Here is a 22091-nt window from a genome sequence, read left to right as displayed (position 1 = left end):
CAGCAACAACAACAACCACAGCAAGAACAACTGACGCAGCTTCAACCTTTAACACCCCTTAATTCAACCGCAATTGATGACCTACTTAATGAAACGGTTAACTTCTCAGATTCCAGCTGTTCACAGCCCATTCAACCAGAGTTTGTTACCCACCCATCAAATCTTCAACAGTAGCAACAATTTCAGCAACAAGAATCACAACAACATCAACAACTACGGCTACAACGACCACCTCAAATACAGCAACAGACACAGCTTCAACCTGCTACCATCCCAATTTGTGATCAACCAACTAAATGCTTACTTGAAGACCCCTTAATGAAATTGCCAAACACAAATGTACACAAATGTACACAAATCTATGCCTCTCACAGTCTACACACGGAACCCCAAAATATGCCGCTATTCACTACGCAAGAGGCTGTGCACTAACACTGATCGCAAGTTCATTCATTTACCAGGGACTAGACGCTCAATTCCTACTCACAACAGCCGCTACCATCAAAGTGGACAATCTAAAACAATGCCACTACCACCACTGCCATCACCCTCACCAAATACTAAATCAGATTTGAAAAAAAAACACTTATGCTACACGGAACCCTAGAGCCTGCCGCTATTTCCAGCGTAACAGATTATATCTACAGCATAATTGTCCATTTACCCATCTCCCGGGGAGTCGTCGCACAAATAAAAATATAAACGGGACCCCTAGCCAATACAAAACCCACAACCACAAACATTTCCAGGTCTCCAAACAGAATTCCTTTTTAGCCATAATGAATCTGGCAAAAGAGCTACAAAAGAACATTCTAGCCATCACACAAGGCTATCCCCACCAGGTTTTTCCACCTCAACTCCTGATAAGGAAGCAATCGAGTTGCTTTTTGATTTCATGGATGAGTTTTTCCTGACCCAACTTGTTCAGGAACCAACAAGGTGTCACAAAAACATCTTGGACCTAGTGTTCAGTAACCACACTGATACTATCTTCAATACTGCAGTGGAAAAAACACCACTACTCTCAGACCATAACATGGTTCTCTGTGATCTGCGATTCTACCACCCAAAGATCAAATCCAGTGACATCCTTCCAGTCCATCCATTTGAGACTATGGATCTTCATAACGCAGACTGGGATACGATCAGTCATGATCTTTCACAAGTTGATTGGGCCTTCACGCACGCACACACCCCTTCCAACATAAACGCATCATAGCAGACATTTGTAGATACTGTGACAAATATATGCGCAAAACATACTCCATTAAGATCAGTATACAAATTTAAGTGCAGAACCCCGAGAAATAGAAGAACAATTATCAGAAAAATAAAAAGAATTAACAAGAAAATCAACCAACGCACCCATTCGATTGCCATTGCATCACTAGAATCGAAAAAAACACGACCTCCAAAGAAACAATGATGACCATCATTAACAGTCAAAGAGCAGCTGAGGAGAGTTGAACCATTGAGAAGATAAAACTTAATCCCAAAATATTCTTACAATTTGCCAAAAAATCATAAAGACGTTGTTTCCACTGTTGGTCCTCTGGTTAATGAGAACAATACTCAACATGATGATGCAAAATCCATGTACGAGATACTGCAGAGACAATACTGCTCTGTCTTCAGTAACGTTAATGCGGTTGATCTGGCTAGTATCAGTGATGTAAACCCTCAACTAACCATATCCGACATAACTTTTGGTGCTCCTGATATCCTAACAGAAATAGATAAGATCAAGCACAACTCGGCAGTAGGTCCCGATAAGTTCCCGGCCACTGTCCTGAAGATGCATCGACATCAAATTGCACCCCCTCTAGCTGTCGTTCCAGTCTTCAAAAAGGAAACAAATCTCTCGCAGTGAACTACCGTCCGGTTTCAGTCACTTCTCATATCATTAAAGTATTTGAGAGGGTGGTGAGATCGCGAATAACTCACTTCCTCAAAGACAACAATCTGCTAAACCCCAGCCAGCATGGTTTCCGTGATGGCAGGGACTGCCTGTCGCAGCTTCTGCACCATTTTGATGACACCTTAAAAGCTTTGGGAGAGGGCTCCAACACTGACATCATATACCTTGATTTCAGCAAGGCATTTGACAGGGTGAACCACAAAATCCTTCTGAAGAAACTGTCCAACATTGGAGTCCGTGGAAAGCTGCTGCAGTGGATAAAGTGTTTCCTGACAAACAGAACCCAACATGTTGTGTTTGAGGGAATACGATCCAGCTTAGCTAAAGTCAGTAGTGGTGTCCCACAAGGTACTGTGTTGGGCCCACTCTTCTTCATTATTTACATCAATGACATAGTAGATGTAATCAAACATTCTACATTGAAAATCTTTGCAGATGATTTCAAACTTCAGAAAGCCATAAACGGCATGGGAGACCGAACATTCCTTCAGTCAGATCTGTTTGCTATTGTCTAATGGGTGGAAAAAAACAATATGCTTTTAAATGAAGATAAGTTTGATTTGATCCACTTTAGAAAAGAGAAAACTCTGAAATTATCATATGCACTTCCTTCGGGCGACTCCCTAGTGTCCTCCAACAATACCAGAGACCTTGGAGTAATTGTTGATAACAATCTAAGCTGGAGTTCCCACGTAAACAGCAAGGTTGACTTGGCCCGCAAGATATGCTCCTGGATTCTGAGAACTTCCCGGTCTAGAGACGCCTACACCATCATCCTTCTCTACTCTACTTTTGCCCGACCCCACCTTGAATACTGTTGCCAACTGTGGCCCCCATACGAAGCAATTCATTATGTAAGTAGAAGCACTCCAGAGGTCAATAACAAGAAAGATGGACGGCATGAGAGGCATTGATTATTGGGGTCGTCTAAAAAAACTCAATCTCTACTCTCTCTAACACCACCGGGAGCGCTACATCATTTATGTTATGTGGAAAATATTCCATCAATATTGCACAAGTGATGTTGGCATCCATTTTAAAATCCATCCAAGACTTGGCCCCCGTGCTATCCGTCTACCACAAAAATCGAACTCGGTACACATAGCAACATTACGTCACAATTACTTTACCTCAACCGGTTCGGCTTTCTTGAATACCATACCAAAATACGTCAAAACGGAAACGGATCCCATAAAACTCAAATGTTCACTGGAAAATTTTTTTCAAAATATCCCGGACCAACCTCCTACACCCGGATATGTTTCCAACAATAATAACTCTTTGCCAGAGTGGGCTATGGTGCCCCATATATGACTAAAAGACGTCACCAGGTGGTGCTATAAAGTTAGACATGGCCTGGGCCTATACTGGCCGAAACCTATCAAAGTTATATATTATATATATATATATATATATATATATATATATATATATACACACATATATATATATATATATATATATATATATATATATATATATATACACACATATATATATATATATATATATATATATATATATATATATATATATATATATATACACACACATATATATATATATATATATATATATATATATATATATATATATATATATATATATATATATATATATATATATATATATATATATAATAATTTTCCAGAGGATGTAGCAACTTGAATTTGAAGTCTCTGTCTCTTTTGAATATGAAAATTTAAAAGTTAAAAACCTTATAATATATATATATATATATATATATATATATATATATATATATATATATATATATACATACATATATATACATACATATATATACATACATATATATATATATATGTATATATATACACACACACACGCACGCACATGCACATATGTGTGTGTGTGTAAGTATTTATATGTACATATGTATTTGTGTTTGTATATGTATGTATGTATGTATGTATTCGTAATTTTTAGTCTGTTCCACTCTAAAACTTGCCTCTGCGAGACATCGCTTGATTCTGGTGTTTATTTCCATACATCTCAGTTATTCTGCGATTTAGCAAAATAGATTATAAACACTAAACAATAGTCTACTGGATCAACTAAAACCCCTGAGGGCAGAGACCGAGGACGGCTTCAGTTTGTAACCGAAACCAGTAAGACAATAAAAGGATAAAATGAGTGTACATATAGAATATATATATATACACACATACGCGCACGCACACATGCATACGCGCACGCACACATGCATACGCGCGCGCAGACACACACACACATGTATTAATTATAAGATATATGTGTGTAGCTTGGGAAAGTCATATGGGCAATAAAAACACATGCCCCGTTGAGTGTGTTTTTCTAAGCAAATTGACACTCCCAAGACGCAACATCTGTTTTAACACAAGATTTCACTTCAAGTGCCTTGGAAAGTAAATAGACTGAAATATACATACATGCATACATACATTTTTAAAATATTGGCACTCCGTCGGTCACGACGATGATTGTTCCAGTTGATCCGATCAATGAAACAGCCTGCCCCTGAAATTAACATGCAAGTGACTGAGCACGTTATATTCACGCGTACATTTAACCTTGTTCTCAGGGAGATTCGGTATGACGTAGAATGTGACAAGGTTGGCCCTTTGAAATACAGATACAACTCATTTTTGCCAGATGATTGGACAAGAGCAACGTAAAATAAAGTGATTTACTCAATGAGACAACGCGCCGCTGGGGATCGAACTCACGACTTTATGATCATGAGCCGAATACCCTAACCATTATACCATACCCCTTCATTATACATGTATATGTACATATATATTCATATATATGTATGTGCGTGCTGTTACGCATATTCCCAGCATTAACAAGGCATTAAACATATTTAGAATATCGCTTACTTTTCAATTCCAATCTTTTAGCTGATAGTTATATTTCTGATTTTATCGAATGTTTCAAATATAATGCAAATACATATCTAAAGCTTACTTTTCTCAGATTTCTATGATGTGTGAAGCTTTTGAAACTGATATTAATGATGATTTATTGTTTGTGATACTAGGAAATACTATCTTTTTTTGTTTTTACTGTAGACATTTTCTTGCAATTTTAAATTGCTAGGCAACACTTACAACAGAATTAACCTTCACACAAATGCGTTATATTCAGCCAGAGCTCTGGAGTTGACTATATCTTGTTCTAGGATTTGAAACTCTGATGAAAAGAAATGCCTGCTTAGCCGAACACCTGAGTATGCTATAGAGAGCTGATAATGAGAAGAACACGGGTTGCTCTGTTCAACTCCAGCAACCCTTACGGACTGTGACACTTATTGAGACAAAAGAAAAAGGTGTTGTAAAATGAAGGCTCTTGAACTGAAATGGCATAACTGATGGGTTGAAGGGAATACGTGGACTGAAAGCATCTTTTGTCTTGCATCATTATAGACTGCCAAATTACGTCACAGTATATTGGCTGCTCCTACTTTCAGCTGGAGATTGCTAGGAAAAGAGTTGAGAAATTTTGTTGCATCCTTAACATCAACTACGGTATGAACTGACTTGTACTGTCTGGACTGGGTTGGTATCTGCTAAATGATAGTAGCATTAATATCCTGCACAATATCATCCTTGGAATCTACTATTGTTTGAATTTATTTGCATCCTTTACGCGTTGATCTCTTAGGTTCTATTAGGGAAGATGGTATTATGTTTAAAAAATTGTGAGACTTTGATCAATAAGCTGTTTCTGACCCTAAATTTAAGTGGCGAGGGAGGGACATTTTGTGCCACGGGGTGGCACAAAAGCCGTACCGATCTTTTTTTTTTTTTTTTCGTTAAAAAAATACAATCTATCTGGAAATGAGCAATCCAGTGAGTCTTTTTTCTTTCAGGTCGAATGACCACATAATGTCTCTCTGTTGGTTCGTAGCTACAATGGTTGTTATTTTTGTTTCGTTTATGGTCGGCCCTGACTAAACAGACCTTTGATTGAAAGCATTCTGACCAGGATTGTTCCTTCTATTGTTTCATGCACCTTGTATCTAACACTACATTATCGAATGTAGTCTTACTTTACCACCATTTTAAAGAAAGTAATATGTGATTATTTTTTCGATGTTTTGTTGATATTTCTACAAGGAAGCGACTACATAAAGACTCGAATATACGCAGGTTTTTATATTTTTGTAGAGATATTTAGTAGAAATATTATTTAAGAATGCCGTTTCCATGGTCAAAAATAACAGGAAATCGTTCACCGCAATTATCTATCTAGCTGAGCAATAAACTAAGGTCTATTAATAAAACATAACTAAATATTTAGTCAAGTTGAAATTATAATTAGTAAGAGGTAGAAAGATTAATTATTCATCTTTATTGTCCACATATATATAATTCTTTTTCGGCGTATGAATGAGATTGCGTTCATTATTTCTCCAAGAACACAGACAATTTTAAAACAACTTTTTGATAAATATCTCTTTCATTAGTTAAAGAAAAGAGGAAGATTATTTCCAAGACCTCTATAGACTTTAACAAACTGGTAAGCATATGGTTGATGTCCAGTTTGATGACTGATGGAGAAAAATGTTAACGGCAAGAGGTTATTCTAGATGTAAATACTTCTGAGACAAGAGGATTAGGTAAAGTGGGAGAGAGTAAGGATGGTGTGGAAAGCTGCTGGCTTAGGGGTTAGGGCGTTTCATTCACGGTCGTAAGATCATGGTTTCGATTCCTGGACCGCGCGGTGCGTTGTGTTTTAGAGTAAAATACAGTCCACTCAGCTGTAGATGAGTATCACTGCGATGGATTGGCATTCTGTTCAAGAGGAATGTTCTGATCTCGGTCACTTATACCCCACGTAAACAGAGCATCCCTGCTGATGAGTTCTAGTGTTCAAGACAGAACACACACACTCACACATGCAAGGTTTGGAAGACAAGAGAAAAAGAAACGGGTATGTCTTAATTGCTTCGATGGATGGATGAATATGCAGTCACTTAGTCAAGAACAGAAATTGATGTAGTAACAGGAAAATAGAGAAAAATGAGAAGGAACAGTATATCCACGAATCACTGGTTGTAGTGTTTTTGACGAGCAAATCTTTGCTATGAAGCGAATGTATTTGCTTTGGATACAATCTAAACTTATTGTGTGGAGGGAGTATTTTCTATCTTTTGAAGTTGAAACTGAATATTGGGTTACAGATATGGTCATGTGATAGATGAGAAAAGGCTATAAATGATCAGCAGACATCGTCAGGCAACAAAACGTAAAGCCTATATATAAAAAAGAAGTTTAACATAGAAAAATATACAAGTAATATAAAATAGCATATTGTCAAATTATAATGTATACATTTGACATAATAGATAACAGATTCTGTTTATAATCTATGTGCAAAATGTAGATGTTTTGTACAAGAATAACTGCTGTTGCCGAAATAGTATCGCGCCACCGCCACACAAGGTCACCTGACTTCCATAGAACTCTTTCTTTCTTGTTACTCTTATTGAATCTAGCTCATCACTCATCATCTAAGCTCCGCAACAATCCCTTCCAAACAAAGTCAACCCTCTGAAATTCTGCCCTTGTTCATATTTTTCCTGTTACCATCAACTGGAATCATTTTGTAACATTGATCGCGTTCATCTCACCGATCCAGGAGAATCTGCGAAGGTCAGGGACACTGCACTTCTCTTAAGACTAAACTATTTAAATAAAAACACCATATCGGTGTATATAACATATCAATGTATATGTGTGTGTGTGTGTGTGTGTGTGTGTGTGTGTGTGTGTGTGTGTGTGTGTGTGTGTGTGTGTGTGTGTGTGTGTGTGTGTGTGTAGTCTCACATTACAACCTTTTCGGAGATGAGAATAGAATCGATGTTTTGGACGTTCTCTTCTCAGTAAGACATGTCATTTAGCTTATCCGCCTCCATAAACAACTGCTTAAAAAGAAGAATCCTAATTAAAACACAAATAAGATATAAATGTTACACAATTATCCTTTCCACGAAAAAGTCAAAACAGCACTTATATTTGCAATGTAATAAAAAGTTTTCACAGTAACCAGACAGTATTTCTTCTTTATTTCCTAATTTTTAGCCGGCGTTTCCGATAAAGAGAAAGACTTGATGATAAATATGCTTAACAATTTCGTAATCAGTCGAAGTGGCGATAAGTATTCTATGGTCCATAGCTGTGACGATCCACAACTAACAAAGTCCTACATTTTCGATCTTGACGAGCCACTGGAATCGACTGATATTTTTGGTCGAAAATTTAAGGTAATACATTTTATATTGTATTTTCTTGAATTATTTTGCTGTCGTCATCGTAGCTGTAGGAATATGGCTACTCTCTAATACATTCATTCTCTCTCTCTCTCTCTCTCTCTCTCTCTCTCTCTCTCTCTCTCTCGCGCCTTGTTAATCTATATTTTTTCTCCTTTTTTTCTTCATTTGTTTTTGCATCAGAGCATTTTTAAATTGGTTAATCCTAACCATCTGACCGAAACCTGCACTGAATGGACTGATGATGTTATTGACTGTACGTACGATATAACAGGCGGTGATACTATAACATGGGTGAGTATACTATTACTATTATGAAAGTAGCTGCAACCGAACCTATCCGAGATGTGCACAGGGCGATGAAACTGCTCTGCAAATAATCGTCCATTGTCTAAACATTACTGACTTACGTAATCCCATTACGTATAAACTCTAAACCTATCGAGGCCAAGTTTACTTTTCAAATTTCCGGGATTGATTAAATAAAATACCAGTTAGGTACTCCTTATGGAATGGTCCCTATGTTAGAAATTATTATCATAATTATTATCATCATCACCATCATGATCATCATGATCATAATCATCATCATTATTATTATTATCATGTTGTTTTTTTTCCTTCTTTCTTCAAATTTTCTTCCATTTCTCGCCGAGTGTTTTCCGTACACCTAGGGCAGAGAAACTCATTGTATGCATTCCCAGTTTACACACGCAAATTCACAGGTAAAATATGTATTTAAAAAAAATATTAAATAAATAAATTCATGAATGGATGTTGTTTTCACAGCGATAATGCTTTCCTCAGTACATGAATCGTTCCAGTTAACACAATTTTTTGCACTTCCTGTAGGGATGGTAAGCCTGGTATCATTTTCAAATAGGTTTCAGTACCTTTTTTTTATCATTCCTAGAGATCCTACAATCACGGTTGACGCCTTGAGGTGCCACATTTTTTCAATTTCTATTAGCAATTATTATTATTATTATTATTATTATTATTATTATTGTTGTTGTTGTTGTTGTTGTTGTTGTTGTTGTTGTTGTTGTTGTTGTTGTTGTTATTATTATTATTATTATTATTATTATTGTTATTATTATTATTATTATTAAGGCGGTGAGCTGCCAGAATCGTTAGCACGCCGGGCGAAAAGTTTAACGGTATTTCGTCTGCCGCTACGTTCTGAGCTCAAATTCCGCAGGGGTCGACTTTACCTTTCATCCTTTCAGGGTCGATTAGATAAGTACCAGTTACGCACTGGGGTCGATGTAATCGACTTAATCCCTTCCCCCAAATTTGAAGCCTTCTGCTTCCAGCAGAAAGAATTATTGTCATTATTAATATTATTATTATTATTATTATTATTACTACTACTACTACTACTACTACTACTATTCAACATTTGGTAATTTCAGGCCAATTTCTACTGCATCACCTGCTACACCTCCGTGTTGCTGGGGTGTCTGCAGCATTGTGTGTTCTTTTTTGTTATTAGGGGTGTGCAAACTCTTCCCGGCATTGTATTCCCTCCTTTTTTATGGGCTATGGTGCAGTTTTTTAATTATTATTATTATTATTATATGAAAACTCACAGCTTATTTTGCTGGGTGTGATGGAAAGTGTCAGCTGTCCACAGCCAGCAGACTAAGGTGACATTTGTTTACTGATCATGCTTCAAGAACCCTGCGAAGAATTCTTGTAGTTCCAAGCAATGCTGATTTTTGTAGGTGTTCTACCTTTACACTTGCACCGATCTTCTTCGGCCATGCTGTAGTTGAGAGCTGATACTTCCTTCCAAGTGCACCAATTACTATTGGTATCACGTCTACTCTCTTCAGTGACCACAACCTTCATATTTCCCACTTTAAATCGTCATAGTTGTTTATTTTTTCTTCTTTCACATTGATCCTGTTGTCACCGGGGCACGCTATGTCGATTATCATACATGTTCTTTCTTTTTTATTCACCACAATAATATCCGGTTTCCGATGTCTATTCAGGTGATCGCACTGGATACTTGCGTCTCACAGGATTTCGCAGTTCTCATTTTCGGTGACTCCTTTTGGAGTTTGCTCATGCCACGTCTTTGCTCTTTGTAAGCCGTGATTTCCACTGAGCCCCCAATGGATCATTCTTACCACATTGTCATGGCGACTTTTGTATTCGCGTTATGCCAATTTCGAGCATTCGCTAACGATATGACATACCGTTTCACCCCTCTCACCACACATTCTGCATTTGTCGCTATCGGTAGTGTTGTCTATTCTACACTTCATATAATTGGTCCTGAGCTGCGCATATCTTTAGGTCACTCCTCCTCATCCATAGCCACCGGCCTTCTGTATCTGTCTTGCTGTCCACATCTCTTACAAACTGACCGTACATTTTCTTTTCCTTCCATGCTTTTATTATTATTATTATTGTTGCTGTTGTTGTTGTTGTTAAGGTAACGAGTTGGCAGGCTTGTAACTCAGAAGGTAATGTCGGAGGAAACGATTCTCCCAATATATAAAAATGTAGCAGAAGCAATTCAAAAAGATCGTAAAACCCCCTTAAACCTGTTCTACTTGTCTGATAGAAGTCTAATAAAGTTTTGGATTATACATGAGCAAAGTTTATGATCTGTACAAACAACTACAATATGACTTTAAACAGGGATCAACTACTAGAAAATGAATTTGTCGTTTCCGACACGAAAAAAGAACTACAATAGCTAGATTAGGGGATCCGTGAAGCAGGAATTGATGGAATTCATTATCAGCAATAAATGGCTAGGAAGATTCAAAGACTTGAATTAGAATTGCTTAGTTTTAATAAAGAACTACAGATAGAAAACGCTAGATTACAGAGTGAATAAGTTCATAGACTGAGGCTTGAAAAAAAAGTATTACAACGACATACTGGTAGCGGAAATGGTTCTTGAAAGTTTATTCAACACTTAACATGAATGTTGCATGTTTATACTAAAGTGTGAGCTCTAAAACTCAAGTTTACGAAAACCGCTCGGTAAAACAGATTTCATAGAACAAAGTAACCAAAAACTCACAATGTAGATTTCACGTCGACTGAAATTTGATCGTGGTAAGAAATTCTAAACTGATAAATACAGTCTTTCAGCAATACTTTACCGATCTGTTTGGCGAGAAATGAGCTTTAAAGCCGAATAAATTGGCTTTTCACGAATATATGGGGTGGTACTAAATACCCACATTACTATATTAAGGTGAGAGACATAGGGAAGCTACTTAGAGACAAATTACTAAACTGTATGATCTTCTCTGTTCCAATACGCCATATTTGTTCACCCGTTAAGGTTGTACCATTGCGGAGAACACATTGAGAACATTCCTATTATGCGAGCCAAGTTATAGATAGATTTAGGGTGATATAATGAATAATTTTTATGCATAATAACTGATAAATGCAGAATTGAAGTTTTGGTCAATGTGCCATTAGTAGTATTCGGGCTTGCAGAAACCTTGCCAAAATAATACCCTCTTCAGATCATACATCATAGAACAATGTGGTAGCAGATCTAGTGCTCGTAAGCCTACAGTCAATCTAGATCAGTCGTAAGCGTAAGATGTCTTTGATCATTGGTTCCTGGCAGATATCTTAAAAGAAACTATCGCTTAAATGTAATAATGGACATGACAAATAATTGGGTAAGATGCTAACGCTTAACTACTTTGTTTTGCTCTATTATATATTTGGCTAGTTTGGAATCCATTCTTCCTTTCGTTCCTTATGTTATATTTCGTCAGAAAGTTAATATATTGCGTCCGTTTTTAGAGATCTCAGAATGTTGTGACTTAAAAATCACGGGCATGACTCAAGACTTTTGACTCATGACTCTTCGCAGTATTTAAATACATTATTTTAGAATTTGATTTAGATTTTGATTCTCAACCTGCATCGGTCAATAAGAACCAATCTAGTATCGGAAGCAATATGTTTTGGGGGCCGTATCTACGTGACAAGAAATTTGCTTCCCAGTCACATGGTTCTGGGTTCAGCCCACTGCGTGTCACTATGGGCAAGTGTTTTCTATAATAGCTCCGGACCAGCCAAAGCCTTGTGAGTCATCATTACCTTCTTTCCTGCCTGTCAGAGCTACAAATATCCGATTCAACAGGGCATTGTACAACCAATCGAGGGCAGAGGGTCAGCATTTCGTCTTCTTTCATTGTAGCTATGGTCAATAGCATCATTAGCATAGTTTATCGGGTTTTCTATAGATACTACCCGCTATCTAAATACACACAGTATAGAATTCACGTGCGTTTCGTTATTTAACAATGCTCAGATCGAGTCTTCAACAGAAATAACTATATTAATGTGTACGTATATGTAAATACATTCCAGTTGTATATTTATTAATATCTCTACGCTTAACAAGGCAGCGAGCTGGTAGAATCGTTAGCAAAGCGGGCAAAATACTTAGCGGTATTTCATCCGCGTTCTAAGTTTAAATTCCACCGAGGTCGACGTTGTCTTTCATCTTTTCGGGGTCGATAAAATAAGTACCAGTCAAGCACTGGTGTCGGTGTAATCGATTTACCCCCGAAATTGCTGTCCTTGTGCTGTCTCTACTTTTAATGTATATTTCAGTTCTGTTTTCTCATCGATTATTTTCTACAATATCATACAAAATGTTACCATTTACTAATTGACATGTTATTCCTCCATTTTAGAAAGTGAACTATAAAGGACTTACCAGCACCATAATCATGAAAAAAGTTGCTTCATAGATATCAACTAAGAACAGCTACAATTCCTTCCTTCAAAATCAAATACAAATTAAAATAAATATTTCTTGAAACACAAACACTTGTTTCTCTTTTCTTGGGCTGTTTCTGTTTTTGTTTAATTGCTTTTGTTTAGCATGGAAACCGATTTGACAGAAATGATACCTTGTCGTGTTAAATACCTTATTTACGCGTTCCTGAGTTCAAATCTTACATATTTATTTGCCTTCGATTCAATAGATAATAGATTCTTCCTTAAAAACTGAGATTTATCAGAACACAATACTAAAACATCCTGTAATAACGTGTTGTGGTAGAGACTCTGGTGAAACAACTTGCATGACGTTTTCGATTTTAGGTCGAAGATAATTAATTTCACATAACATTCCTATTGCTTTAAGAAAAGTATTGACATCATATAATCCGGTTAAACGTAACATGAAATAGTGGTTGGGTAAGATTAGGATTCTCCAAGGACATCAATTGCATATATAAAATGAAATAGTTTTAAATGGAATCGAAATTGAGTCGCTGATTCGTTGATCAGGCAGCTTTAATTATAAACATTTATTATTAGCCAGACTACCCGTGACCCGTTGGGTCACTGACGGTTCAGGTTATAAAACACTGAAGCTGATTTCAACATTGCATTGAAATGAAAGTTAATTTTATGATTCAGTTAAATATTTCAATTCGTTCGTGTCATCATAGGTCTGGTTTACAAGTTCATGTTTAAGGTTTTATTGATTATTTACAGCATCTTATAGAAATAGCACTTTCGCGATAAACTTGAACTCCAGTAACAGCGTTTATTTATGGTGTATGTACACACTTCTACAAAAATGCAAAAGTAATTGTTGTGTAACGTAAACATAAAATTAATGGAAACAGTTTTCCCATTTCAGGGTTATGTTACTTTCGGAGTATTTTCCTATTAGGCACCGTTTTGGCTATTTATGAAGGTACCCCCTCCCACCAAAAAACGCATATCTCGGGAACCTGTAGTTCCATTTACGCGAAAATTGTCTTATTCCGTTTGTATTCACATTTCAAGGGTACTTTACTTTCAAAGTATTTTCCCATTATGCGCCGGTTTGGCTGTATTAAACTACAGACAAGCACGTACGCAAGCAAGTACACGAACAAAACTGGCATAACTACAGATGCGTCTCCCACTCCCAACTTTTTCGCCTCATAATTTCCAGAAAAATGGATACTTTTAATGAAATGTTCAACAAATACCACTTAGATGCTGTGAGTTCAGAAAATATAAGATTTACAGGAAAGAATTTTTTCGAGGGATTAGGGAGAAGAATTTCGGAAAATTCACACTATCCGACTTTTTCTCCTCATAACTTTCAGGAAAATAGATATCTTTCAATGAAATTTTATACAAATACTTTTCAAACGGCATAGATTACTATTATAAAGAAATTTGCGAGGAAAAGTTTTTCCGAGTGGGTGGGGAGAAGAGTTTCGAAAAACGGAGTTTCAGATCAGGAAGACTAAATAAGTGAGAACTACTCTGTTTTGATAGGGATTTTCATCTTTTTTTTTTAAGCCACAACCTTCGAAATGATGTGGGCGGGGAACATATTTTTATGAAAAAAAAGGTTTTAAAAATATTTTTGTACAACCCCCACCCCCACCTAATCATCATTCCACTCCGGACCGATTTTGGCCAATTTTTTTGCACTTCAAAACCATGGGAAGAGCCTTTTCGATAAAAAAAAATATTTAAAAAATTGTTAATATTTTCAGAGGAAAAAGTGAGTGATTTAAAAGCGAATTGGCAATTGTTTCTAGCACATCCCAAGATAACCCTTCTCGTTTCTTTCTCATTTTCGAATGTATTGATGTTTTTCAATATTTTTTCCCCATAAATGCATTTATATGCTATAAAAGAAGAATTTGAAAAATTATGATTTTTGTTTTTGTAACCCCACACCCTGCCCCTGATTTTTCTGTTTATAAATTAAGATACTGGAGAGCCTGAGAAGGTCATTGCTGGCATTTATCCACAGTGGTATGTAAACTATAATTCATTTTAGTAGCATACTTTTCTGTCAGAAAATGGGTTTTTTTCTTACACGCACACACGGCTTCGCTTGTTTGAGGGGTAAAAGTTTAAGTTACAATTTTTTTTTATTATATTCCACCAACGGACCACGCGTATGTTACTTCAGCATCATCATTCCATAAAATGTGTTTAAAGGGAGAAAAATATTGAGAAAACATTAATACATGTGAAAGTGAAACAAAGGATGGTTTAGGATGTGCTGGAAACAGCTAAATCTCACTTGAATCGTACACCATTTCCCCTGAAAATATTTCAATTTTTTTTTTTTTTTACCGAAAAGGCCTTGACCAAAATCGGTCCGGAGTGAGATGGTGAGGAATTTCAAAGATTTTTTAATTATTTTTTTTTTTTTTTTTTTTTTCATAAAAAGATGCCCCACATCATTTCGAAGGTTGCGGTGAAATAAAAAAAAAATGGGGAAAATCCCGGTCAAAACAGAGAAGTTTCAACTTATTTGGTCTTCGTGATCCGAAACTCTGTTTTTTCGAAACTTCTCTCCCCACCCACTCGGAAAAAAGTTTCCCAACAAATTTCTTTATAATCGTAATCTATGCCGTTTGAAAAGTATTTGTATAAAATTTCATTAAACGATATCCATTTTCCTGAAAGTTACGAGGGGAAAAATCGGATCGTGTGAATTTTCCAAAACTCCTCTCCCTACTCCCTCAGAAAGATTCTTTCCCATAAATCCCTATATACTTTGAATTCACAGCATCTAAGCAGTATTTGTTGAAAATTCTGTTTAAAAAGTATCAATTTTTCTGGAAGTTATGAGGCAACAAAGTCGGTGGGGTACACACCTGTAACTATGCTAACAAAACTATCCGGTGTTCACAGTGACGGGCAATAACTGTAGGTTTTATTGCTTAAATCTGTGGAAACAACCCCCCCCCCCAAAAAAAAAACCCCGCATATCTCGGGAATCTGTGGTCCGATTTACGCGAAACTTGTATTCCGTTTGTATTCACATTTCGAAGGTACCTTAATTCAGAGTATTTTCCCATTATGCGCTGGTTTGGCTGTATTAAATGACAGACAAGCACGCAAGCAATCAGAGATCCTCAGTAGTATATATATAGATATCATTCGCCACTTGAATGAAGCCATGACTATTGTGTCTATCGTCATATAGTTCTCTTCCAAATATGCTTTTCTATCACTTTGTCTTTATTTTACACATTTAAGACATTTGAAATTACTATAAACATTCTGTGTGTGTGTGTGTGTGTGTGTGTGTGTGTGTGTGTGTGTGTGTGTGTGTGTGTGTGTGTGTGTGTGTGCGTGCGTGCGTGCGTGCGTGCGTGCGTGCGTGCGTGCGTGCGTGCGTGCGTGCGTGCGTGCGTGTGTGTGTGTGTGTGTGCGCGTGACCATTGGATTGCACCTAGAAAGTTCCCCTCTGAAACACAAGTCCGGGCATGGTTATTTGTAGAAGACCAGCAGTCGCACATGCAGAGTCGCTCATGCACACCATTCTCCCCTCTGGGTATGAAGTGGCACCAAAGAAATTAAGCAAACTTTTATACGTGAATCAACTGTTTTAGAAAGACCAAATATTTGAAGAATTCGCAAATGAAAAACCCATAATATACATATATATATATATTACACAAACACTTCCCTCAGGCTATTATTACTATAGACTACTGACGAAGATGATATATAAATTTCCTGTCCTACCATTAAAATTTTGCTAAAACCGTTGCTATGGCTAACTTCGAAAAATTCAGAACCCAACGTCATCACGAAATCTCTTGACTATAGCTTCGATACATTTTGACTCCAAGATAAATGCCAGTCAAAAGAAATAGTCTTTTGCAGCACAGTTGAAACCAGCACTACTTCTAATATGAACTCAACCAATTCTTTCAAAATAGATTTCATCAATACATGTATTCATTTTGTAATCTTAATTCTATAATACTAAATACCTCTCTTTAGCCGTATATATAGTAACTAAATTCTTCAAGCTACCCATTCAAATCAACTGGAAACATTTATCGTTTGCTAGGCTATATAGACTTACCGGTTATAAGCAATGCTTAATGCGATTTGATCTGTGCTTGAACCAAGAGGTGACTGCAGAAACGGTTTTTACTCTTGTTTATGAGTGCGCACCAGCTTGACAAAAAAGCTATTGACTCGCTGCAACTGTCTTTCCACATTGAGCTACTTCGTATAGAGTCCAGAGGGAACCCTGAAGGAGCGATTTATGGGAGGCTTAAGGTTTCACGAGTCAAAGATGTTTGCGAGACATTTGAGTAAAATTTTGTGAGAAAGGGATTTACGGTACACAAGGCTAGAGCATGGCAAGGTTAAATGTTGGGAGTGCAAGTTTGTTCTAGCAACATGCTTGGTGAAACAGCGGGCGATCCCGGTCAGACTACAGATAACAGCATTGGAGACCCTCAACCTAAAGAAAAGGTGAAGAGGAATGATTTTATTTTGTAATCACCAGTGAACAGCAACAAGTGAAGAATATAGTATGAGCAATTTGGTAGGGGTGGGATTTTGCGTTGAGTCTGAATAATAAAGCTAAAAGAAAGCTTGGGTGGGGCCGAAAGCAGTGAGTTATAATTTATTGTGCTTGGAAGAATTTGGTGCAAAGCTTATTGATAGCGTAAAGAGGGAGAAATGTTGTCGAGGAGGCAGCGTCTTCTGGAAAAACTGAGGTCTGAGAGGAAGGGTTGTCGATAGGAAAAGGAAAAAAAGCTCATGAAGATGCGCAGGCTAATCTTTTGGAGTTGTATGAGTTTGTGAAGAGAAAGTGCTGAGACATCAGGTCAGAATACCTTTTTTCAGATGAGGAAGCGTCGAAAGAAACAACAATTTTAACAAAAATCCATTCGGTTGTACAAAGAATATTTCTGAAGTGGAAGCTTCCAGATCATTGGAAGAACTGCGAAAGAATATGAAGTCTACATATTCATGTGAGAAGCGGAAAAGCCGGTGGCACAATGTTTGAGGAAGCCAACAGAAACATTGCACATGTTTGATATAGATAAGTTGCAACTAAGGGAGGTTGATACTGTAGTATGGAAGGCATGAGCCGGCATCACAGTGGGCCAATTAGCTCTCTTACTCGCTTTTCATATATTGTCTTCGGAAAACGAAGATTTTTGTGACAGATTCTCAAGGTACAGTGGCGATTTGATTGATACTAGCTACTTAGTGAGTTGAAGAACAGGCAGACATCCTAAAGCACAAGCACGTTAAAGGGACTCGTCAGTTGCAATCAATGTCACTGTTCTCGATGTTGATTGGAACGTTTTCATGGAACAAAGGATGACGGGTTTTGTCATAAAGAACAGAACTGTGTATGTGACTGAGCAGAAATTTTTTTGGTTCCGGAATTTTTACGCTGCATTGAGCATGTACAGATGGTTTAAAACTTCATTCTATGGTGTAACATATGGATGCTGATGTGTTTTGGTCAGATTTTGCTTATGCAAAGCTCGATTTCCCATAATTACATGCAATTTATACTCGAGCTCAAGTATAAACTCTGCTAATTGCTCAGGATAAAATCCACTACAGATTCGTATAACACATAATGGCAGCCCTTAGAGATAGGGATTCACAGAGGGTACTCTCTCTTACCACTACCCTTTACAAAGGGAACTGAGATTTTGAATTGTATGACAGAGTGTACTGAAACATTGTCACTTGTAGAAGGAGTTATGTTACCTTCAGTGTAGGTTTTCATACAAGATTTGACAATTGTGTCAGATCAGAAACAGGGGTTGAATGAGATTTGATAAAGCCTGAGTAACTGACTTACAGAATACTTTTACTCGGTTTTTTTAGGTGTTAATGTAGTCGCAAGCAGGCTTAGACACCGACTCGACAGTGTTACCCTTGACGCAGTGGAGCATCGTAAATGTCACAGGTGAGGGAGAAAAGGCTGCACCAACAAAAGGATAGTACTTCTTTCAGCTGAATAGATTGAAGCAACGTAAAATGAAGTGCCTTGTTCAAGGACCTAACGCGCTGCCTGATCTGGAAATCGTATCTACGACTTTATGATCGTGAGTCCAACAACCTAACTAGCACTTGTAAAAGTCTAATGTATGTGTGTATATGTGTGTGTGTGCATTCAATAACGAATTAAAAGCAGCGCTTGTGCTGTAAACAGTATCCACCGCCATACTTAATGTATGTGTTTTGTTCGCCGGTTCGCTGCGGTATAGTGCCTGGGAGGGACGACTCCCTTATTACGCTGGGTGTTAAAACACCTGAAAATAATAGATAGGCAAGACAATTTACGCCCGATCCCATTCAAGAGTGATGGGTACCGATATTTCGCCATTATTGTGCTTATCAGCAGTGCATAAGTAAATCAAACCGGGTACAATCAGAATCGCCAGAATCTTCGAAAGAGGGACAAAAATTCAAAATCAAATCTGACTTTACTTGTGCCTCAGAAAACCTTATTTATGTCAAAAGATGCTCGGGCTGCCACGAAAACTACATAAGGTCCACGGAATTATCGCTCAGACGCAGATGCACTCACTCTGCATCGACAGCAGATTGCATTCCCAGAATACAGAATGATACCCTTTAGTGAACATATTGAGAAATGCGCAAGACAGATGCTACCACAATTTATAATCTTTCCATTCTATCAATGTGCCATTGGAACACCAACACAAATTAGATTAAATAAGGAAACCTTCTTCATTGAAAAATATAAGCCAAAACTTAACCATTGCTAACACTTTTAAATAAGGAAACTCACCTCACTGAGAAAAAAATATAGAGCAAAACCTAACATTCTATTCTTTCTAAACCAAATCATGTTAAATTAATCAAAATCTATCATCTCCAACATTTTCGATTATCTCCCTTATACTGGAAAAAATCCCTGATTACCTTCCCCTATCTAGAACTCCATATTATACACCGGCGCGAAGACATGTTACGATACAGGTAGAGAAATTTGAAAAGAAAATACGAAACCGGTTATTTCTCCAAATACAATGTTTCTATACTCAAAATTTAATAACATTTTTCTAACATAACGATTTAAATATATACTTTAACCATATAACACAAGCCTTCTGTAGTTTTTTCACTCTTGTTTATCTTTTATATATATATATATATATATATATATATATATATATATTCTCTTTTACTCTTTTACTTGTTTCAGTCATTTGACTGCGGCCATGCTGGAGCACCGCCTTTAGTCGAGCAAATCCACCCCAGGACTTATTCTTTGTAAGCCTAGTACTTATTTTATCAGTCTCTTTTGCCGAACCGCTAAGTTACGGGGACCTAAACACACCACCATCGGTTGTCAAGTGATGTTGGGGGGTGGGGGACAGACACACAAACATATACACACACATTACATATATACATATATACGACGGGCTTCTTTCAGTTTCCGTCTACCAAATCCACTCAGAAGGCTTTGGTTAGCCCGAGACTATAGTAGAAGACACTTGCTCAAGGCGCCACGCAGTGGGAATGAACCCGGAACCATGTGGTTGGTAGACAAGCTACTTACCACACAGCCACTCCTGCGCCTATATATATATATATATATATATATATATATATATATATATATATATATATATATATATATATATATATATATATATATATATATATATATATATATATATATATATATATATATATATATATATATATATATATATATATATATATATATATATATATATATATATATATATATATATATATATATATATATATATATATATTATTTGATACTTTTGCTTGTTTCAGTCATTTGACTGCGGCCATGATGTAACGCCTTATATATATATATATATATATATATATATATTATAATTATATACATAATTATAACAAGGGCTTGGCTTGCGCCTCACCACACAATGCAATCAAAAGTAATATATTACTTTTGATTGCATGGTCATTCCTTTCCTATTTCTAACAAAACTGTCCGATGAACGGGAACGTGAAACTCCGAGTAACAGTCTTTTGTTATATTTCTGCTGATTTAAAATAAAGCATATTATTCTACCTCTGGTATTTGAGTACTCTTTTTTCCACCTTGTTGCACATTTTATGTGCTTTCTCCGGTATATATATGTATTATATATATATATATATATATATATATATATATATATATATATATATATATATACTTATATATATGTATATATATATGTGTGTATGCATGTGTGTGTGCGTGTGTGTGTCTGTGTGTCTGTGTATCTGTGTGTTCTGTGTATTTGTAAACAACTCGCAGAAGCAAGTGCTGCCAGTTGAAAGCTCCGCATAAGAAAAATTATTCCCCAACGAGGTACGAAATATTTACCAAAAGAATAAAATTTTGTGCCCATTATACCTGTATTTTAATCAATTCAAAATAAAGTACCTCATCTTGAAAAGTGGCAAAATTTTTGTCGGTTGCCATCTGGGATAATTTTAGTAACAAATCAAACAGGTAAGATGCATTAAGAATTTCAATTCTTGTGTTTATCCATAATGTTATTGCTTTTACACCTGTTAATTAAATTTACCTGCTCATAAAAGTCTAATTTACTCAGTAAGATCAGCTAAAATTACATAACTATGAACCAGTGGTATATAAAGCACCAACTGACAAAATTTCAAATCTGTATGTAAAAAATTTACAAAGTTACAAGCAAATATTGTGGACACCTCTTGAACCTGAATAATTCAAAATAACGTGAGCAAATAAGCATTTTGTCTGTAGTCTCTTAATATAATGTCTGGCATATTCGCATCTATCTTTCTGTCAGTTTGAACGGCGAAGTTCCAGAGGAGTGAGACGTGATCATTTTTAAGCACTGGAGGTGGTTTGTGTTCCCACCAGTCTTTATCATGGAGCAGATCCAATTTTTGCAAATTACCCAGTGAATATATTGTGCTGCTCTATCATGCCTGTTGAGATAATCTGTAGGCGCAAGACGACTGCACATAGAGACAACATGATCATTTTGTTGTTGACATACACGACATGTTGGGCTTTTACCGTTCTTTAATATGTTGGCCTGGTAGTTTCTTGTAGGTAGGCATTGATCTTGGGCTGCTATG

At 36.6% G+C, this 22091-nt stretch overlaps 1 protein-coding gene across 1 annotated transcript in view; it reads left to right on the top strand.

The window, feature by feature from the left end:
* LOC106867166 (uncharacterized) overlaps positions 1–13026 on the top strand; it is a 19274-nt gene extending 6248 nt beyond the window's left edge. The window contains exons 2-4 of the mRNA XM_014911961.3: positions 8011–8192; positions 8382–8492; positions 12893–13026. Of these exons, the coding sequence (XP_014767447.1) occupies positions 8011–8192; positions 8382–8492; positions 12893–12949 (350 nt within the window). The 3' untranslated portion in view covers positions 12950–13026. The remainder of the gene's footprint in view (positions 1–8010; positions 8193–8381; positions 8493–12892) is intronic.
* The last annotated feature ends 9065 nt before the right edge of the window (positions 13027–22091 follow it).

This window comes from Octopus bimaculoides, chromosome 2, assembly GCF_046866305.1.
Source record: "Octopus bimaculoides isolate indiv1 chromosome 2, ASM4686630v1, whole genome shotgun sequence".
In the NCBI taxonomy this organism is placed as follows: domain Eukaryota; kingdom Metazoa; phylum Mollusca; class Cephalopoda; order Octopoda; family Octopodidae; genus Octopus; species Octopus bimaculoides.
This window is presented reverse-complemented; position numbering and strand designations above follow the sequence as displayed.